The sequence below is a fragment of the Schistocerca gregaria genome, chromosome 5 (assembly GCF_023897955.1).
Source record: "Schistocerca gregaria isolate iqSchGreg1 chromosome 5, iqSchGreg1.2, whole genome shotgun sequence".
Lineage (NCBI taxonomy): Eukaryota > Metazoa > Arthropoda > Insecta > Orthoptera > Acrididae > Schistocerca > Schistocerca gregaria.
This window is the reverse complement of record NC_064924.1, coordinates 213,406,333-213,429,244: the sequence shown is the minus strand read 5'-3', so window position 1 is coordinate 213,429,244 and position 22,912 is coordinate 213,406,333. Positions and strand designations below refer to the sequence as shown.

Sequence of the window (22,912 nt, the reverse complement as noted above, 5' to 3'; positions counted from 1 at the left end):
GCATCACTCTATATTACTCACACAGTTCTCTCCGCAGGTTCCTAGTTGCTACTTATTCTTCACAACCAGCCATTCGTAATTACTAATATTTCTCCTGTTTAAACGTAAATATTTGTAATATTTTTGCTATTTTTTCCGGTTTGTTAAGAATTTGTCTCAATTTTATATAAGTATGCATAAGGATAAATGTGGTATGAGTTTCAATAAATTTTAGAACATATGTTTTCATTTCTTTTTATCTTGAGTTCTGTTTCTTTTCCCTGACTAGTAAGGAGTTCATATTACACTCAATTATCTCTATTCATATTCTTCCGCATCACATTATTGATCCTGATTACCCACTCAGATTGAGACTGTGACCCTTACGTACTTGTTAGACATCCCATCCCGTCGATGAAAAGATTTCTAAGAAAATGGTTCGAACGGCTCTGAGCACTATAGGACTTAACTTCTGAGGTCATCAGTCCCCTAGAACTTTGAACTACTTAAACCTACCTAACCTAAGGACATCACAGTTCCATGCCCGAGGCAGGATTCGAAGATACGACCGTAGCGGTCGCGCGGTTCCAGACTGTAGCGCCTAGCACCACTCGGCCAACCCGGCCGGCCATTTCTACTCTCTTCACTTTTAATGTAACACTGTTCAATTAACTACAATTTTCAACAAATACCTGTTGTTACAAGAACTGCTCCAGAATACTTACTGACAGCCCGTAGCATTTTCGGATAAAGTACACATTCTGTCTTCTAATGCTAATCTCAGCCGTTTATGTCTAAGTTTGCAACATTAATGTTACTAAAAATTAGCTAGCAATACATTTTCGTGAAAGTAGTTACTAGATTTACAGTTACTGAGCGTGGAAATTGTTCTAATTATCACGATAACAGTTGCAAATGCAGTAATAGTTACACACTGTGATACAAACTGAAACTCTTTCTCGCGTTATACAGCTGTAAGTATCTTCCTAACTACTACCAAGAAAATACAGCTTTTTATATACGTAAATAACAAGCAGTCTAGCCCAGTTGTGGCGTTGATGTTGCATATAAACGGATTACACCGTTCGGACTACAGTGATGGACTATACCGCTGATTTTCATAAGAAGAGAATAACGGGAAGCCTCCTAGCGCACTTTCCTTTCTCGTTGCTTACGAAATTCTGTTTGCAAGAAGGCAAGGTTTGACGCTGTGCAACGCCTTACTAGATCATCGTTCACATTTTATGGTCTGAATGATTGTGCACGTTGCGTCGTTGCGATTCAAAGAATAAAACGAAGGGACGGATAATCGAACTACATATGGCGTTTCGGAACATATTAAACAGATGTCTGGATAACCAAAAAACTACATATAAAGAACAAAGCTAACATCAGGACAAAAAATAAAAATTATGTATACTTTGTTGACTTCTGCTTTAGCAAAAATAGAACACGTTACTGAACTAGCTGAAAGGCTTTAGCGAACGGTGCTCCATGAAAGAGGCAGATGCGACCGTTACGGGACTGAAAACCGATGTGACTTACAAGTGAATTACACTGGGAATAAGCACTGTGTGATGAACACCCGGCGATGACGAGATGCCTGCTCAGCTAAGAACAATGTTGCAAGATAACTAACACGGTGAACGTGGCTCTTCCTCTATAATATCATAGTAGCCTTTAACTACACATAATACCTGTTAATGGCTTTCTACTAGCTGCAACTCTATGTCCTATAAACTATTAGCACAGATCCTCAATTCTTTGTCGATAGCAGAAACGTTTTGAGTACCCATTTTCATTTAACAAGTTTCATTTTGCAAATTGTAGTTTGCTCTCAATCTCTTCATCGCGCAAGTTTGTCGACATAAAAGGGAATTTGTGTTCTTGCAGGTCTTTCTGAAAATGTCCTAGTAGACGGGTGTCCTGCACATTTTAAGTCTGTGTGGTCGTTTCTGCTTGTTAAGTATTGGGTGAAGTAGGTTAGGTAATCTCTCTTCCGTTCGATCCCGGATAGAACACTGCTGTTCTGTTTCCTGACATTTTTCTGTGGTCATTCGCAGTGTTACGCGAATAAGAGATCAACGATACTGAGATCAGGCGCTAGCAGCGATCCCGTAGCAAGCTGGTTCCTAGAGTTGGAGCAACTTGATTCCTCTATAACGCACTCTTACCATAAGCCGCTGACAGCCACAGAAACAGGGGAGTAGCTTCAGGCATTAAACCTCTAACACTAATTTAAAAAAGTCATTTTTCCAGATAATTTTCTGATAATAGCAGAATAATGCCGACACTACTACTATTGTGTCTTGTCACTGGTAGCGTTAGTAGCATCTTAGAGAAAACAAATAAAACCTGGACAATGGTCGGTGTCACCATGTCAAGAATAATGAATATTACAGTTAAAAATTGTGATAAGTAACTCAAAATGTCTTAACGAGAGTGTTAATGTCTATTTAGTTGCAAATGGATCTACGTCATTTAGGACTGACAGTCGATATCGGAGGTGCGTAAAGGGTTGCAAATAACCCCAGAGCTGTTTTACCAATGGAAGGGTACGACAGAAACGTCTGAAAAGAAACTGAAAACGTTTGCCGTTGACAATTCCGTAGAAAAATTTCTATTACGGGAACCTGTAAGAGGTAGTGGGTAGTAATTGCTAATTCACATTTATATATATATAAAATGCCTAGAAATATTCAGCATGTAACCATATTTACAAATTAATTTGCGATGTAAATATAAAATGACTCGTTCCACATCATTAAGATTTATCATAAAAATGATATATGGAATATGGAAGTAACAAACTAACTAAAAAAACCTGAACTAGGAGATACCGGAAAAACGACGTCTAATGTTCTTTTAAAAATTACAAGTACTTACATTCAGGGCGAAATTTACATATTTTGAGTGCCCTAAATGCAGCCCACTATGACAGTCGTATCAATAACACTACGCACAAATACGTAATTATATCATCCAACCCATTTAAACACCTGCTAGCGGAAGAGGAGGAAACGTTGTCTCAATAACAAATTACTTTCTACCATCCGCTTTACAGATAGTTCTGGCTAACAAATATAGCCGTAATGCCAACTTACACCTGCCTTTACAAGAGTAGCTTATGATAAAGGAAGACTCTCAGTTAAAAACTATGAAATTCGGCGACGTTTTTCGTTTTGGATAATTTCTCCTTGAAGCAAAGCATCTATCAACAAGTTGTTGACGTTTGATTTAAAAATTAACAATCTTCCGACGATGTGCATGTGCATGTTTAATTCTATAGAGAACATAGAAGAGTATTATCAATGCTGTCGTAAGTTACTTGCGATCAGATGTAAGGCAGGAGTGAGCTGAATTAATTCAATGTCTGCTGATGAACTACAAACGCATTAGAATTACTGCTATAACATCTTCGTAAATAAGTCCATTGTTCCTTATGTTAGCTGGATAATCCATCGTGTTTCTGTCGACACAGTTTGACTCTTACCGCACCGTAAGAAATCAATATAGTAACGTATTTCGCTACCGGAGTCTATTTTTCTTTAACTATTAAATGTCTTGTAAACAGTAGGGTAAACGGAGATGAGCCACCAAGTCATTTGCACGAAGACAGTCAAAGGCGCCTTAATATGTGAGAGCTGTAGGTACAGAGCATTTTTGTGGAGTACTTTAGATGTACATATAATTACGTATTTTACTGTTGTAGAAGGAGCAACGTTTGAATAGAATTCATGTTTACCATTGGTCGGAACTGATCTCCTAGAATGACTTATCTAGAACATTCAGATCATCGTTGCACGCTATCTTGTGTACATCCAGCAATACTTACCTGGGTACGGCTGTAAACTATGGCTTTTGGATGTTGCGCTACAAAATATAAACGGGAAATGAGGAGCAATGAAGAGATCCATCGAGATGTACAAGCTGTTCGGAAATTTCCGTTATAAACTTCTAGGACTTGTGCATAGGAGTGAGTAGATAATATTTTGAATAGGAGCCCATGTCCGGAACGTCATCCAACGACACTACAGAGACTCCAAGTTATAGGCGCCGGCACCTGTTACTTTATGTATATTAAGGGTGATTCCCTAATGATGTTACAAACTTTCAAGGATGATGGAGACGGATAAATGCATCAGTTTGAGGTAAGAGTCTCTGTACCGGAAACGAACGACTCGAAAGTTCCAAGCAGAAATCATTCTGATACCTCTGACAGCGGAATATATGTACCGGTACTGTTGTTGCTAAGAATGTGGGTTATGCAACCCTCCAGAGGTGGTGGTGTTTAACGAAAACAGAAAAAATGTCTAGTAAACACGGGCCCTAAAATGCATAACCGAGGAAGTGTAAGCCCTTGTTCATCTTCGCTAGTCTGAAACACATCTCCTCTTTTGAACAAGTGCTCATAGATATTAAGATACGCAGTTTAGAGCTCATGTTTATTAGATATTTTTCCTAATTTTAGTCCATGCACCACCTCTGGAAGTTGCATACCCTACAGTACCTGTACATGTATTCCTCTGTCAGAAGTATCAGAACCGCTTTTGCTTGTAACTTTCTACTCGGTTTTTTCCGATACAGGGACCCTTACTTCAAATTGATACATTTATTCGTCTCCATCATCCTTGAAAATCTGTAACATAATTACGGAATTACCCTGTATATACATCCGCCGCCTATTACTTTGACGCTATGTAGCATCGTTGAATGACGTTTCCGGACATGAGTTCCAACTCAAAATATTATGTACTCACAACTTGATACAGATCCTAGAAGGTTGTAACGGGTGTATCCGAATACCCTACATACACGATACCGAAGGAAAAGGTAAGGCAAAGATTATTGCTTTCAGACAACGTCTCCCGAATGTGACAGCACAGGTTAACAAAAATGTTCGTAGACTTCTGAAAAAAAGTCATAAGGAAAGCCCCGACATTCAGCCAATACAGAACAAGACAGCTTGGAAGACGATGATAGAATACTTGACAAATGGAAGCAACGGGAGAAGTTGTGTAGCCGAAGCTGTCAAGTGACCGTATTTGGTCAGCGCAAAGTTAAGAAAATGCTTGCCTCAAGGGTCCTTGTCCACGACAACAATTCTTGCCGGAACAGCATATTTGCGATCAATTGTTAATAACTGGGATACTTTTTCCACATAAGCATAACGATCTTCCATCCTTCCTGGGCGCTGCTGTATTTACGTAGCAGACGAAGCATTTGAATTGCATAGTAACGTATGGCATGCCTTTGATGCTCTATAAGTCTGTCGACTTTTTGACTAACACTTCAGTAGCACGTGGAGATCTGTATAATTGGCAAGACTGACAGTAAACCATTTCCCACTGACCATTGAATGTCATTTCAGGTTTTGCGACAAGGAATTCTTCAAAATCTCATCCATAAGAAAAAAATACTAAACACCTTACGTGTCTACTTGATAACAGATGTAGGCAAGAAAGTAAGAAACTCTTACGTTCACAGGCAGTAAATGGTGATGTGTCAGTACACGTTGTCAGAAATGAATTCGCTGATCACTACGTTTCCGAAACTGGTGATATGGAGATATATAAGTAATCGACGGAATGAAATTCCTGAATATTTAGTCGATTTATCCCATGGGCCCGTAACTAGTTCTTGAGAAGCAATGTTCAGTTTTGCACTTATTTTAGCAGGAAACACGCAAATTGCATACCGAACTGTTCGGACGTTACTGTTGCGATGGAACTCGCCAGCGCGTGGGCATGTGGACAGATTAAAACACGACCCACTCACAGAACGGAGCGTTGTCTGGTTACCGCCTCCGCGGTGGCAATTCGGTGCGGCATCCGGAATCCGCTCTCGTGTTTTGCCGTGATGGCTCGTGGACAATTTATCACTACTGGCGCCTATAAACTACCAGACAGCCTAACGCTGGAATTCTTGTCATGGACGAGGACCCTTACCGAACCGTACTAGTGGAATAAATGGAGCAAGAGAGGCGGTGTCAAACTTCAATCGCCAAGCGAGCTGATATCTCACGTCCTCATGGAAGCAAGGTTCAGATTGTCCCAAGGCCATCCATAGTTGTCTTCAGTTTCCGTAAATCGATTGAGGTGAATTCGGGGATGGTTCCCTTTCAACACACAAACAGTCAATCTTCTTTTTCTGTCGCTTCCCTTTCAAGCAATGGGTGTTGTTGGACCGATCCGAAACCAAAGGAACTTAACAAAACTGTTGTCTTCCACTGTCTAGTGGCCCTCTGGTACGCAGTTTTCCACTTTGATTGAAATGTAATGCTTGTCATGGCTGGTGCTCAGATAGTATCCTTCTGATGTAGTCACATCACGTTTTGGTTGTGTCAAATCTCTTTGTTGTTTATATGTGTAGTTGTTGTCTTAGAGAGTCGCTCAGCAATCTCTCTTGGCGTTAATCCAAGATGTGGCCGCATTAACCTCATGTCAGCTACTTCAGTTTTCGTTCATCTCTTTGCAGTAGCATACAGTTTTCACTACCATATATAAGAGCAAATTTAGATACAACATTGTCTTATTGTTATCTATATCCTCATAGTCCTACCAAGATACTTCCTTATCTAAACATTCGTAGCTTTACATTTCCGTGTATTTTGAACCAAATATGAATTAGTTTCGTATATTGATATCTGTGTCCCGAGATAACCTGTTCGTTTATTTTGTTGTTTACCACAGTTTCTTTCTTATCATTCTTATCATATGTTTCCCTTCCATTGCCTTAATTTTGTTTTATTTACAGATGTAACCACTTGATAAGTTTCTAAGACTTTATTCAACTGACTCATATTTTATTGTGAAGCGAATTCACTGTCTACTAGGAGAACCTGGTCATTTGCAAATAAAATAGTGTTCCTAAATTTGTTCCTTCCCACGGTCATTTTCTACGGGGTTTTAGAATTCTATTCTTCTAGAATTTTATTGATATCGGCCCATACACGATGATCAGAAACATTGTGAAGCGCTAGTAAGGGTGTTGCAGGGTAGATTGTACAGAGAAATAATTGTTAAAAAAATTGATTCGTTGCCCCGTTTTCGAGTTAATTAGCTTTCAAGTTAGCCATCCAGGCGGTTGCGCGCGCAAATTCAAGCGTCCGCCAGAGACGGTGTCGCCAAACGTGATCTTTGTTTGGTTTCCTAAAACCAAACAAGACAGCGATACAAAAATTGAACAACGGATGGCAGTCAGAATCGAACCCGATCCAAAGGCTGAGCAGTCTCGTTCAGTGTCATCATTGCTGTGAGAACAACTGACAATAATTGTATCTGGGAGACCGCTTGAATATATGCTCGCAACGGCTTAATGGGCTAACTTCCGTGCTACTTAACTCTGAAACGTAGCAACGTCTCGATTTTTTTCTTAACAATTATTGCCCACCACAATGTACTCTGCACCACAGTCACAAGCCTTTAGGACTGTTGCTTAACAAACTGCATATCTCTAAAAGAATTGTTAAAAGATTACTTTGTTGTTTTAGTCTCTGATTTACAGTCAATAAATTTTCGTTAATACTAATTTTGTTTTCGTATAGTGATTTAATGAAACTCAACAAATTTATGAGCTCATTGTAGTCAGTGAGTATTTCCCACAATTTTAAGCTACTTTCCTTATCGTAGGAAGAGTGTGAATGATGGCTTCTTGATTTTTTCTCTCTTCTATTAATTGTTTTGAAGCAAATGTTGCCTCTGCACCTGACCTGCTTTTACGAGAGCCGCATTGCTGCCATCGTAGAAATGTTTCTACTGTTGGCTGGGGTTTCCTGTCAACTAAAGATGAATATCCTTTGTAAACAGGATTTAAAGTGGCCATATCCCTCTCTGATTTAGGAGTTTCTTCATTCCTTTCTTGTTTGTACGTATAATTCTTGCTGCCTTCCATTCTTCTGGAATTTTTCCAGGCACCAAGTATGATTGAGCATAAATAACTTTTCCAATTAATACTGGAATATTTTACGAGTTCCAGATTTATTCTATCTCTAACTGTATCCTTCCTGTTCCTAGTTTCCTGGCCTCAATGTGATTGCAGGGTATGCTTCAACATTCACGACATTGGTATTGTAGGACTCATCTTCCTTCTAATCCTATGCCTATCGATTCATCTTTATATATCTTTATCGATCTCCTCTTAAATTTCCCTTCTTTTCCTTTGCCCAGTTAATAAAGCAAGCTTGCAGAAACGCTATCTCAATTACGTTCGTGGAAAGCGGATACGAAGCTTCATAAAAGCCTGCATGTACCGAGATCTAAGGGAGGAAAATTGCAATGGCAGTAGCAGAGCTAGAAATTAGAAAAGGACCTTGATTCAGTTGACAGCTAAGTGAGACTAATTTCACCAAAAATTTGTGAATTAGCGTTTAGCCGCTGGTACTCCGCGCTAAGGTACGAGTGAAGCAGATGAAATGAATACCTTTACAGCGACCGTCTGTTTAGTGGCTCGAAATACAGCTCAGCCCGACAATCAGTAATGCTTCTGCAAACTTAATACTTGCCTTCTGTTTTATCTTAGAAAATAGAATAGTCAGAATTCCGTATTGTGGTTTCGTGAACTGCAACCAGGCTTGTCGATTTGTAGGCCTAATTTTAAGGCAGATAATTGCTTAGGTCAGAGCTGATAAAGACTGTTTTATGACTTCGTACTTACTTCTCTTTGTGCTGATATTAGTTTTTTTATCATCTAGGGCATCCACATTCTACGCAACTCTGTTAATATCAAATTTGAATAAGTATTGTGCAAGATTGAGAAGCTGTTTGGACATCTCTACTTCTCCTGTTACAAAATTATGTTTTGGAATAGACTTTGTAGTTCGATAGAGATATGATACAAACGAAAATACAAATTCCTAAATATAAATGACTTTTTCAGAGACGTCGAGTAGGAGCGAATGAACAAAGTAGTAGTACTGGCTCAGACACTATAAAAGTATTTTATAAGGGAACTATTACAAAAAATGATAATCCCTACCCAAATAATATCTATTGCACTCTGTGGAAATATATACCCTAATTCTGAAGGATAGCAGCTGGAAATAAAACTGATCCATTCGGTTATATGTCATTCTCTCTTCTTACATTTGTGACTAAGAAATGCAAAAAATTGAATTTTAGTACTGCTCGTACTGAAATAAATACAATCAGTTGTCTCTTTTAATACTAGAGGCATTCAGTATCCAAGGACAATAAATGAGGCTATTAATGAAAATTATCTCTGCGTTTGAAACATGTTTTAAGGACCTTCCAAATGCAACCCTGGAACACAATGATTTTTTAATGAGAACTTTATGATTTGTAAATACTGGCCAAGGGTGGAGTCTCTGAACTATTTCCTTTGGAAAGATCGTACGGGCGTATAAATTAGGTAGTGTAATTGAAGTAATTAATAAATTTAGTGTATCTACAAAGTATATTTATTAAGAGAGAAGATTAAATGTAGGGAATCAGAAAAACATTTGAACAGTCAGCACGAAGAGTGACTGAAGTTCCGAAACTGCACTGTGAAATTTATTTTTGTGAATACAAATGCTGAAATGGTAAAAACTTGATAGAGGTTATTATTTACACTGTCTCTGGTTGTCAAATACTATACAATACATGAAATAGAGTGTTTTAAATTTCGTTGCGATGAGTCTTTTAGAAAATAACGAAAACTAATTTCAATCAATAAACGTCCGTGAAAATACGTTACATATCTTATAAATTATTGCCTATTGATAACATCTCCATTCGGAATTTTGTGGAACTCAACAACAAATCAGTTTCATTAAAAGTTATTTATTTATTTTAAATATATTTGCGATTCAAACACATAATCAGTTTTAATTTATTATCGAAAACAGTATGTCAGTCCTTATTAAAATGCAATTTATTTTGACAATCTGTTACCAGTCATGTCTGACTGATGGCTCAGCGTCACACACCACCACTTTATCAGTGTCAATGTTGTAGTTTTATGAGCATAATATTCCATTTACATAAAATTTCTAAAGCTACTGGTTATATGAGATTGTAACACACTCACAGAGTGTCAAACGTTGTGAAGGTCTCAAGAACACGTACAAATAATTACTTATTCTTAATTGATATATGGTCTTGTGGCAGCCGATAAAAATTATTTCTCATCCTTGGTGTTCGATTTCGCAATATGAACACCAGGAAGTACGTATCTATTCTTGCTATAATTATAATGTTTTGTTACCGTTTACAGAAAAAGAGGCTAAATAGTATTTAATAATATTATTAGACTATATAATTCATTACTTTTTTCATTTAAATAAAAATCGTCTCAAGTGTGAAAAGTGCACAAATGGTGACTCCTCTAGAGTAGGAAACATTAGCAATCTGTGTTTTTAACCGTTAATTATAAAATTGTTATGCCGCGCTGCGTTAGAAAAGTCCGTTAATACAATGGACGATCAAAAAAGTTTCAATCTGAGGGCGTTGCCGCAGCGTATAAGCATCATAGCGCGACTTCGATGCCCGTATATAAGCACCGACACATATGCAAGGGATTGATGTGGCTTTCGTGCCTTTCCGACGTGCGTGCTGTAAATGGGGAAACAGAACTATGGTGACGTTATTACCAAATGAGTATAAAGAGAACCAAAGTGCTGCTATTCTTTTCTTACCTGTCGAAGGACAAACATCGGTAGACATCATCTAAGAATGAAGTATGTATCTGAGGCAGTATGCCTGTCGAAAACCACCGTTGTGGAATAGTGCGTTCACGAGGGATGGTGCTGCTTCATGGTAACGCACGTCCCCATATCGGAAATGTGGTAACGCAGGACCTTTCCTGTAGTCCCGATTTCTTCCCATGCGATTATCAATCCTTCGGTCCCTAAAAAAAAGGCCTTGATTGGTCCGCGTTTCCTGTCCGATTAGGATGTGCAGCGGGCAGTTACGGGCCTTTTCAAGCAGCAGGACACTGTGTTTTAGCAAACGGGTGAGTCGGTGGGACGATTGCCTCAAGGCTCACGGCGATTTTTACTGATTGACCTACCGATTCAGGACAACACGGCCTTCGAATGGAAACTTTCTGATCTCCCTTATAGGAAAACTGTTTGTCAGTCGAATGCGGAAATATGCTTATTTATTCAGAATGAGGTACATGTACATTTTTTTTGTTAAAACATTGTGTCAATTAGGAGACGTGTTGAATGATGAACTCTGTCAATAAGGTCAAAATTTACCAAGTCATCATTCTGTAAACAACTTACGGAAATGCAGCCGGGTTTTCAAAAAATGCCTGCATTTCCGGAAACTCATGTTTCGAATTTGAACTGCTAAAGCGGGAAAAATAGTAGAACTGCATTCCACCAGCCTTTTTAAACACGTAATCTTTTTTGGTGTTATTGATTTACAAAAGCAGGGGTAACGGAGCCGTATAGTTAACTGAATCGACTGAGCGTCGCTGCGCAGTTGTTTGTCTCTAAAATGTGTGTTGCGTTTTACGCGTTGCTTTCGCTTTTATGGGCAAATTACACTGTTCTGTGACTTCTGGTGGATGGAGGAAAATGGCAGCAGAGCAATAAACCTTAATTTGTCTGATGAATGAGTTTTGTCGAGAGCTAGTGATCAAACGCAAACGCTAGACCACTAGAGCACAAAATGTATCGTGATAATATTACGGAACAGCTATTAGGCGCATTTATGAGGCTAAAGCTGACGATGTGTCACTGCGGTACTATTCTTACGACTTCACAGTTTTTTGGTTTTGTTTGTACAGTACGTTGTTCTTTCCCGTGCGGTACTTTGCTGTCTTTGTGTACCATACCAGGCCCCGACAAAGCGACTTGCCGCTACTGTTTTTTGCCGGTAGAACACTATACAGATGTAAGACTTAGGCGTTACATCTGTTCGATGGAGTTTCGTGCTGAAGGATGATATTCAGCGTTTTTCTCAACAAGTATAACATTTGTACAGCTTTCATCAGTTATCAACATGGGGTGTAACTGTACAATTACTGTATATTTCCTGTGTATACTCCAGAATATAAGGCAAAATCTACGTAGGCTTCGCCCTTCTGTAGTCTATCCGTTAATTACATCAGATTGTTACCTGCCAACTGAATTAGACTGAAAACGTCATTCATTTGTGACTAAATGAATAACGATCAAAAGCCAAATAAAAGGAAAAGCCACATCCTTCGACTGACAAATAAGAGAAATCTCTTTGGAAGTTACACGTTCCAAATATCGATTTAATAAGTGCTGAATATTCATCAGGTATAGCGGATCCTCATCAGATATTTGATATACGGTGAACAGTTCCAAAATACACGAAGATAAACAGCAGGAAATCCCCCGGGTGCCCAAATCGAGCCACCAAGCGTCAACTATTTGATTTCCGTCCACACCCGTTAGTAAACACTGCTAGGCAATTCGAAACTCAAACTACAGTTCACGTTTTATTGTCAAAGAGAGAAAATGACTTTTAAAACAGTGGAAACTGTCGACAGTCACATTCCTCCAAAGTTGAAGCCACCGAGCGTGTACATCAGGGAAACGCTTCAGTGACAACATGACACTACAGTAATTACGTAGCAGTTTGCTAACAGTAAGTAAGTACTGATAATCTTCAGTTGACTGCAGGCAATTCGTATTTCGAGCATCGGGCAGGTGCGATTGTATCTGGAATTATTTAAGATTTTGAAGTTGTTTCATAAGCAGACCCTCCAGAAAATAAATCTTTTTTCAGTCTGAGTGCTGGAAAAAAAGAAGAAAGAAACAGAGCTTTACAATATTCATGGTATGCCGCATCATCGTACACCCATGAGGAAATGTGTAGAGGTAAGGTCTGATCTCTCACCAGTAACTACTGTTGGCATTCTTTTGGACAGTTGTGGGGCTGTATAGGCTTAGAAACAGTGTAACTGATAATCACGTCGGTGGTTCATTAGCATGATTTTCAGTCCTCAGCTACAACGAATCCCAACAGTAATTCTATTCGGGGACCTAATGCCGAAAATTTAACAGTCGGTAACTTTTTTTCTCTTCACTTGTCTTGATTAAAGGTTCATATTTCATTTTGTACACTTATTCAAAGTTGGCGTTCGAGCAGGACACTGAAAGAACTACTGTGCTGTTTACGTTACAAATTTTTTTTGGAAGTAACCACTTGCTAATTCCATATTTTGTTTTATAAGACACTGATAATGGAATCCCATATTTCACGCTATTTACTGCCATATCTACTAACTACAGTGTATTAACAATATTTCGTTCAGGTAGTTTAGACACATGCGTAATTACTGCCGAAACGTATTACGCAAATGAGAAGACGTTATTAAAATGCAGCCTTGTTGCAGTATTGCAGGACGGTTGTTGCTACTTCATTATGTTACAATTCTCATTATTGTCGATTCATTTGTATTACCCGCCAGTAAACTTGCTTTACCTTCAAATATTTTATTTCATTGCTAAGAGATATGCCACCGGTTATCCTTGAAACACTTGATGGACAAATTTTGAAGGACTTCCACTATACGAAATTTCGACGTAGGGGGTAATGAATCGAATGTAAATATTCAATGAAAATGCTTGCACCGCGTATCTCCCTTCGGCTTGCCTTACCAGATAACAATATGTTGTTTGAGGTAGTACAGAAGTGCTAATGTAATGTGATGCATATTTTCATAAGGATGTTCTATTTAGTTTTGATTAATTGAGAATAATGTAGAAAAAAACTATGAAAGTGGTGCATTATGTAATACAGTCAGTAAATCAGGTACAAGAATTCCTTCAGCAGTTAAAATCAAAACAAAGCATTAAAATTGAAGTAAGTAACGGTTGCGCTGCAGCTTTCATTTTGTTAACATTTATAATTCGAGAGTACGTTCTCACTCGTGAATGAAAACAATTTATGACTAAAAGTAAACTAGATACATACACAGAAAAACGATTTTACATGCTAAATGTGGAATGAGAAATTATATGTTAATATGAGTTACGCTTGCTGTCAATTTCGGAAGCCCTTTATTGCAATCTAAGAAAGAAATATTTATATCGTAACTAAAGTAAAGCTGCTTTCAACCCGAAGATTGCCCTCAAACCAAAATATTTTACTGCCCACGGCTTTATCGTAACTGTGAACTGACTTCTTCAGCCAGCTTTCGGAGTGGAGACACAGTTTAATGTGTAAGCCAGACGATGTTCCGTCTTGGAATTTTTCGTGCACACAGAACACTGACCAGCTGAAGGAGACGATAGGTACTAAAACAAATCCTAGAATCGACTGCAGGTGAAAGGCTGCACATCTATAGTGATAGTGAGGGGCTAACCACTTAGCGACCGGTTACTTGTTTATGGCGAGTAATTAAGAAATGTCTTGCACCGAATCACAATGAAGATATCAGTTACGTAAAACAGCAGCGTTTGCTGTAACTACAACAGTGTAGAAGAAGTAAATAAAGAGAAATGCCACTGGATTACTTTACGAGACGATGGTAGCTCTTAAATCAATAATCAGCATTTTATTTAGGCTGTATTCTGAAAAACACAATGATATTTTGGGGAAAGTAAGAATTAAAAATTGAAAGCTGCGCCATCGCTTTACATGTTGACACACTCTGTTTCAAAATGGTGACTGTGCCGTGTAGCACATAAAACAAAATTCTAAATTACGCTTACTCTTAAAAGCGAAAGACGGGGATTCCACTCTCTACTAATACAGGGAGCAGACGACGCAGTTGAGGTGGGCTGAATGTACTCTCTTTCTTGCATTAAAAAAAAAAAGTCGAATGATTTTCTTGACTCCAAGAACACCAAAACTTCCATTCAATTTGAAAGTACCATATACGTAATCAGTAAACCACAACTGCTCAAAAGAATGTTATGCTGATAGCAACAGTTTTCTAAGAATAATGGTGTTACTAATATAATTATTGTGCTGGCATTGCATTTAACATGTAAATTAGGTAATTTCAATATGATACTCTTTTATGCTGCAGTGAATGTTCTGTATACTGAATTTTAACGTAATGTATCGGGCAAGTTGCCCCAGTGGTTGACACCGAGGATTCTTATATTATAATACTTCGATTGTTGAACTAGGAGTGTTCAGAGCTCATACCTCTTGAAAATAAGACTAATAGTTCTTCGAAAAAATTGTGTAGAAATAAGGAAATGCTGCCAAGGTCTCTTTTAAGGCACACTTAATAACAGTAGTGCCTTTACATAGTCGTAATGTCTAGCGACTTATTCGGTATCAAGTTGACGGCTAAGGAAATAAATCGCAGCAATCACCACAATGAGATGGTGACAGCTACCTGAAGCAGAGACTGGCTACAGTGAAAGTTCAGTGCACAGAGTTAAGGCTTTGTTGAGACGACGCCTTATCACTACGACTATTAACATGTAACGCCGAAGAGTAACCCGCTGTCATTTACAAGAGGCAATTAGGTGCCTCAGGAACGAAGGTATATCTCGTAAGAACAATTTATGGATTAATCGGGTTAGTTGTAGTACTCCGAGTAGCTTCGGGCTCTGACATATTGTTTCAAGAGGTAGTATGTCTTAGCAGCTAAAACTGGTTGCACTTAACGAAATTCAAGTCTGTATATGAAAAACAATTCTTCGAATAAAGAATTCGGTTGGATTAGATAATAAAAGAAGTTGGGAACATTGTGTGCAGTTTGGAGAAGGGAGTAGAGCATACATGGAATTGCGACTGTTTTCCGTGACTGTAGCTGAAGAAAAACAGGACTGAAAGACCTACAGAGTAATCATTCGACACACACACACACACACACACACACACACACACACACACACGCACACAAAGGGACATGCAAGTCCTGGATATCAGACCGCCTGTCGGACAAAACATCCCATTAGAAAAAATGACGAGCAATCATTTACACAGCACAATGGAGCACGTTGGCTTTGCTTGGATTTATTGTAATAGGTACGCCTCGATCCAACAAAACAGGCGGGCAACGAATTAAGATACAAAATGTTACAGCAGTAGTAACCGATACCTTCGAGCATCTTAGGCCATGAAATTATGAAGTTTATTTCAATCAATGTTAACATAAATTGTTGAATAGATGTATCGGTTTAGACTGACTAGACATAACCAATATCCAATAAAAACTTGTGCAGTACTCTTGTAGGAGTCTCACCGAAACGTCGCCTCCTAGCATGCTTTGCTGCAGCTAAGAAGTATTTACAGTCTATTGATTATGGCTAGTGATTTACACGTGTTGTTTGTCAATAGGTCCTATGTATAATTTGGCACACAAATCAGTAGACTATTTTGTCGTACCACATTGCACAGATGTACCACCTGGAGGTTGGTCTATTTTGCAAGAACCAATATGCTGTTTGGAAGTGGTACCTAGAATCATAACAAATATCCCAAGTATCTGGGGATGACACTTCACCACACCCTCAAGTACAGATAATACCTTGAGAATACCGCAGGAAAAATATCAACTCGAGATAACATCATTCAGAAACTATGTGGGCCTATTTGGGGAGCAATTGGAGGTTTAACTAGTTCTAAGTTGTAGGGGACTAATGACCACAGATGTTGTGTCCCATAGTGCTCAGAGCCATTTGAACCATTTTTGAACCTACGTATAGGCTTCCGTTGTTGTGTGAATTTTTATCTCAGGAGATGTGTAGAAAAGATTCTCTCCAACACGAATTTAGAAAAATCGTCGAAAATCCACGTCTACCAGCCCACGAAAATCTTCCACAACTGAAGCGCAAACGTTTCAAGGGACGGAAACCGTCGCTACGTCCATCTAAATAACTCTAAAACAATTGTTACAGATCAAGAGAGCGTTGGACGTGTGACTGGAATACAAAAAACAACCGAACCGCTAGAACAAGGTTGCAAAACTGCAACCTGAACATTCCGGGAAATGATTTAAACCAAAGACAGTGGACGGCATTAAACTGGACGCGCACAGGGCATAGCAAGTGCCTAGATTCACTACGTAAGTGGGGAAAAATAATATGTCCGAACTGTGGCTTGCCACGCTGACAAATTCCACTCAGCATTTCTTCGAAACGAAACTCCTTTGGACTCTAATAACCCTCCCGCCGGAGTTTCGAGTCCTGCCCCGGGCATGGGTGTGTGTGTTGTTCTTAGCATAAGTTACTTTAAGCAGTATGTAAGTCTAGGGACCGATGACCTCAGTAGTTTGGTCCCTTATAAATTCAAGCACATTTGAACATTTGACTCTCATAAGGGAAACTGAACTGACTTCCTGGAGGCATCAGCACGGGTGCTGGAAAGGAATGAACATCTTTACGTAGACATACATATTCTTAAACGTCTACATTGTTTGCTTTTTATGAAATAATATATATAGGAACAGTCACTGTTACCAATATTTTATTAGCACGGCCCGTTTCGGCAACATGCTGCCATCTACAGGTCCATTTACAGTTTTATATTGTAATTAATGTGAAGTGAGGTTAGTTTCCTTTTTTGTGTGCCTATTCCGCAAGATGAATATGTTATATACACATTATAACATATTTATTTTCGTTAACCGGCGTCTTTTTCGGCTCATAACCTCGGTGGCACACACAGGAAAGGAAACTATCTACATATTATTTACTATGTGAAAACTAACTATAAATGTACCTGATGATGGCAGCATGCTGCCGAAACGCGTTCTGCTAATAAAATAGTAGTAACAAGTGACTTTGTAGTATATATTATTTCCTAAAAACCTTACAATATAGTCGCAGCCCTCAAATAACATCCTTACAACGTGGATAAATTTAAATACATGTTTTTGTTAAAAATGTTAGTTCTTTTATAGTTTTATGCAGTTTCCTGTCTATTATGTCCATGCCCCTATTTGCATGTAATGTCATAGACTAAATGAACCAAATGTGACTAATCAGTCGAAATGGATACAGCTATTAAACAGTTTATGTAAGCATTTACTAAAATTAGCGTCATAGTTAAAGACAATGTGCATACTGAAGAATTTTTTCAGTAAAATGGCAAATATGAAAAAGTACAGAAAACAACTTTATCGAGAATGGCTGCGAGAGCCTACGCACTTACAAAGTATTAGATTTACCTAGTACGACGTTGCTTAAAAGTGTATTGCTTGGTCCACGAGCGCAGTTCTAGTGGTGGGTGGATGTCTGTTGAGGTTACAAATTCTTATTGGTATATGGAAACACCACTTCAGCTGCTAAATAGAAATACTTTAATGTCTTTATCGCTTATGGCCACTGATATCTTCAGGTGATACGTGTGTCAGCCTTAGCTGAGCGCTTAGGTACACACGAAAAGGTTTCACTAGCGTGCGGTTTTATGTCTAGCCTCACGAGAACTGATGGCACTGTAGGATAATGAGAGAGAATCAAGGTGAAGCAAACCAAACTGCAGATTGTCACTGCGAGTTCAGTTTTCCGCAACGTACATGTGAACGAATTGTTGTTTTCTTGTGGACAGGCATAAGGTATATCTGGCTCACTTCGGCTTGGTTCCTCATTACGCTATAGTGGTATTTGTACTCGTTATTATTTCTATGAAGGCTATTCAGAAAGTAAGGTCCGATCTGTCACGAAATGGAAGACACAGTGAAAGTCAAAAATCTTTGATTTGCAACAAAAAATGGCTCTGAGCACTATGCGACTTAACTTCTGAGGTCACCAGTCGCGTAGAACTTAGAACTAATTAAACCTAACTAACCTAAGGACATCAAACACATCCATGCCCGAGGCAGGATTCGAACCTGCGACCGTACCGGTCGCCCGGTTCAAGACCGTAGCACCTAGAACCGCACGGCCACTCCGGCCGGCTAATTTGAAACAGAAGGCTACTACTTCCAGCTACTTCTGTATATTGTCGACGCTCCGACTAAGGTATTAGTCGTGCCGTTGTACCAACTTCCTAAATACCCTCGTCATAGAAGATTGCCGCCTACGCTTTCTGTCACTTGTCTCGTTGGTCTGCAGTTCATTCTCTGTGCAGAAATGCTGCCTTCATTGCCAGCGGTTCAGGTGGGCAGAGATGAAAATCAGAGTGAACCGAATCTGGGCTGTATGGTGGATGATCAAACACTTGCCATCGAAAACGCTGCAGGTGCTCCTCATTGCTCCTGCAGTGTGCTGCTGAGAATTGAAACGTAGTAGGAAACGCATGACATTTACGTTATGTAGTGTTGCATCAAATCAGGCGAAACCTCACAGGAGGCGCCTACACTTGGAGGGAGCCACTGTTGCTCAAATCAAATGGCTCTGATCACTATGGGACTTAACATCTGAGGTCATAAGTCCCCTAGAACGTAGAACTACTTAAACCTAACTAACCTAAGGACATCACACACACCCATGCTTGAGGCAGGATTCGAACCGGCGACCGTAGCAGTCGCGCGGTTTCAGACTGAAGCGCCTAGAACCGCTCGGCTACCACGGCCGGCCACTGTTGTAAGTGTCTTTATGTGCTCACTGGGTGCTCAGAACTGAAAAGACGGACTTGATGCGATCGACCGGCATGCTAGACACATTGCCAGCACATCTGTGCAAAGCTTCATCGGATTTTCACTGTTTCGATTTCGCGACCTGTCAGTCCTTATTTTCTGAAAAGACCTTGGCGGAAAACCTCATCCTACTTACACGACCTGTCAGCTGAAGGTGTTCAATGCACGTAACCGTTAGTTAAAGGTTGTTGTTAACACCTCGGCTTGTATGTACGTATATCTTACTTCAGTAACAGCTGTGGTAGCACACTGGAGAACAAGCTTAAAATTGTTCTGCGTCCAACTTAAGTTCACTGGCACTACTAATCAACTACGGAAGAGCCGAGAAGCTGTTATCTCGGATCGACGACGGCAAAACTGCTTTCACTGGACGGAGAACGTGTCTCGATGGGGAAACGCGGTAGAAGACGGTCGGCGGCGGCACCGCCTTGAGGAGGAGGAGGAGGCCCGGCAGGGCTCGACTCGCGACCGCGGCCAACGGCGACTGCCGGCCAGCGCGAGCCGGCCCCACAGCCTCCTACGCACGGCCGACGCCGTAAATTGATCGTATTTAGCGGCCGCCGTCGGAATAGGCTACCTTCAGAATTGGGTTTAATTTGGGGCGCGGCGGTCCTAACTCAATTTAATCCCTTAGTTCACCTATCAAAAGGGAAGTTCCTAATGAGCGGGCCGGAGGAGAGAGCGGCGGCAGCGGAGGCGCTGGCGGCGGCGCGGCAGAGGGAGAGAGACAGGCAGAGAGAGAGCGTAACGCAATTAGAGCGTGCCACTGGAACTCACCGCCGCCGCTGAGGCTGACGGCCAGGTTGTTGAGCATGGCAGGCGCGGCGCTGCTGGCTCGGAGGCGCAGGCGGTGCTGGCTGGCTGGCGGTGCACGCGGCCGCAGCGCAGGGCACACTGAGCCCGCTAATGAGGCCGCCGTCTGCTGCGCCGCCGCTACCGCCGCCGCTGCTGCCGACGCCGCCACCGCGGGCACCGCAGCCGCGGGCCCGCCGACGCGCGGGGGCGGGCGGCGGCGGCCGCGCCGGCCAATGGCGGCGCGTCGCTCCTCCCCCGCGGCGCGCTGGGGGCGGGGCCCGCCGCACGCGACCATTGGTGCCCGCCGCCGCCGCCGCCGCCTCCGCGCTGACTTGCCGCTTCTTCGGCCGCCTGCCTGCCTTCCTGTCTCGCTCGAATTAAAAAAATTCCTCCTCCTACTCTTCTCCCTCCTCCTCCTCCTCCTCCATCTCGTCCTCCACCGACAGCCAAGAACGCCAACGCCGAGGGGAGAATATCGAATAAAAAAAGAACAGAACAGAGGAAAAAAAGAGAGAGGGCGAGATCGAAATTCGAAGCTTTCGCGTTCCTGAAACCGGCTCTCTCTCCATTTCCGATATGAGCCCGCGCTACAGGAAATTAAATTCAAAAGAGGCCGTGTAGGCACTTCCCGTCCGCCTCTCGAGGCACGTTAGTGCTCTAAAGGCCAGCCTTCCTTTTCCCCCAAGGCCCGCTCCCGCTGTTTCTGCGAAAGCAACAACTTCGTAATTTGCTGAGGCGCACTAGACTCGCGCCCTTATCGATACGAATACTTGGCTCTACGCAGATTATATTTAAGTGTCTTTTATATTGCGTTAGTCTCCGGGTTATCAAGAGCAAGAGGAAGCGCACTTCGTGATGGAAATAGCGCAAACGGTGGCTGTCGTAACAAATCTAGATCTCCATCCGATCGCCCCAGACATTGTACGACGCGTATCGCAGAGAGCACAGTGTGTCAATACTACTTAGCCCAGTTAACCACCCACATGCCGATAGACAGTCACCGAAAACGTCTAATGTCGATTTTGGAAAAATCTGGTCAGTAGTTACCAGTTGTCTCGACTGCTTGCTATGCACCATATTTAGTTTTAAGAGATTCAATAGTGGTTTCTTGCCATACGACACCTATTCGGGATGTAAAGTCCGATCGGATTCGAAATGAGAATCACAATGAAAATTGGAAGAAGCTTTTCTCACAAGTGTAGGGCAGTGTCTCTAGTATGCTCGTCGATCGCTGTTTTCAGTTCTGAGCGCCCAGTGAGCACGTAAATATGCCTAGAAAATAGTACCTTCCACCAAGTACGGATGCCTGGAGGGGGGGGGGGGGGCTGATTTCATGCATCCTACAAAACGTAACTGCCCTGTACACTCCTGGAAATGGAAAAAAGAACACATTGACACCGGTGTGTCAGACCCACCATACTTGCTCCGGACACTGCGAGAGGGCTGTACAAGCAATGATCACACGCACGGCACAGCGGACACACCAGGAACCGCGGTGTTGGCCGTCGAATGGCGCTAGCTGCGCAGCATTTGTGCACCGCCGCCGTCAGTGTCAGCCAGTTTGCCGTGGCATACGGAGCTCCATCGCAGTCTTTAACACTGGTAGCATGCCGCGACAGCGTGGACGTGAACCGTATGTGCAGTTGACGGACTTTGAGCGAGGGCGTATAGTGGGCATGCGGGAGGCCGGGTGGACGTACCGCCGAATTGCTCAACACGTGGGGCGTAAGGTCTCCACAGTACATCGATGTTGTCGCCAGTGGTCGGCGGAAGGTGTACCTGCCCGTCGACCTGGGACAGGACCGCAGCGACGCACGGATGCACGCCAAGACCGTAGGACCCTACGCAGTGCCGTAGGGGACCGCACCGCCACTTCCCAGCAAATTAGGGACACTGTTGCTCCTGGGGTATCGGCGAGGACCATTCGCAACCGTCTCCATGAAGCTGGGCTACGGTCCCGCACACCGTTAGGCCGTCTTCCGCTCACGCCCCAACATCGTGCAGCCCGCCTCCAGTGGTGTCGCGACAGGCGTGAATGGAGGGACGAATGGAGATGTGTCGTCTTCAGCGATGAGAGTCGCTTCTGCCTTGGTGCCAATGATGGTCGTATGCGTGTTTGGCGCCGTGCAGGTGAGCGCCACAATCAGGACTGCATACGACCGAGGCACACAGGGCCAACACCCGGCATCATGGTGTGGGGAGCGATCTCCTACACTGGCCGTACACCTCTGATGATCGTCGAGGGGACACTGAATAGTGCACGGTACATCCAAACCATCATCGAACTCATCGTTATACCATTCCTAGACCGGCAAGGGAACTTGCTGTTCCAACAGGATAATGCACGTCCGCATGTATCCCGTGCCACCCAACGTGCTGTAGAAGGTGTAAGTCAACTACCCTGGCCAGCAAGATCTCCGGATCTGTCCCCCATTGAGCATGTTTGGGACTGGATGAAGCGTCGTCTCACGCGGTCTGCACGTCCAGCACGAACGCTGGTCCAACTGAGGCGCCAGGTGGAAATGGCATGGCAAGCCGTTCCACAGGACTACATCCAGCATCTCTACGATCGTCTCCATGGGAGAATAGTAGCCTGCATTGCTGCGAAAGGTGGATATACACTGTACTAGTGCCGACATTGTGCTTTCTCTGTTGCCTGTGTGTATGTGCC

General features: G+C 41.8%; 1 protein-coding gene across 1 annotated transcript in view; it reads right to left on the bottom strand.

Annotated features, from left to right (window-relative positions):
- LOC126272835 (homeobox protein orthopedia-like) overlaps nucleotides 1-20,353 on the bottom strand; it is a 359,093-nt gene extending 338,740 nt beyond the window's left edge. The window contains exon 1 of the mRNA XM_049976038.1: nucleotides 20,224-20,353. Within this exon, the coding sequence (XP_049831995.1) occupies nucleotides 20,224-20,260 (37 nt within the window). The 5' untranslated portion in view covers nucleotides 20,261-20,353. The remainder of the gene's footprint in view (nucleotides 1-20,223) is intronic.
- Nucleotides 20,354-22,912: the final 2,559 nt, after the last annotated feature.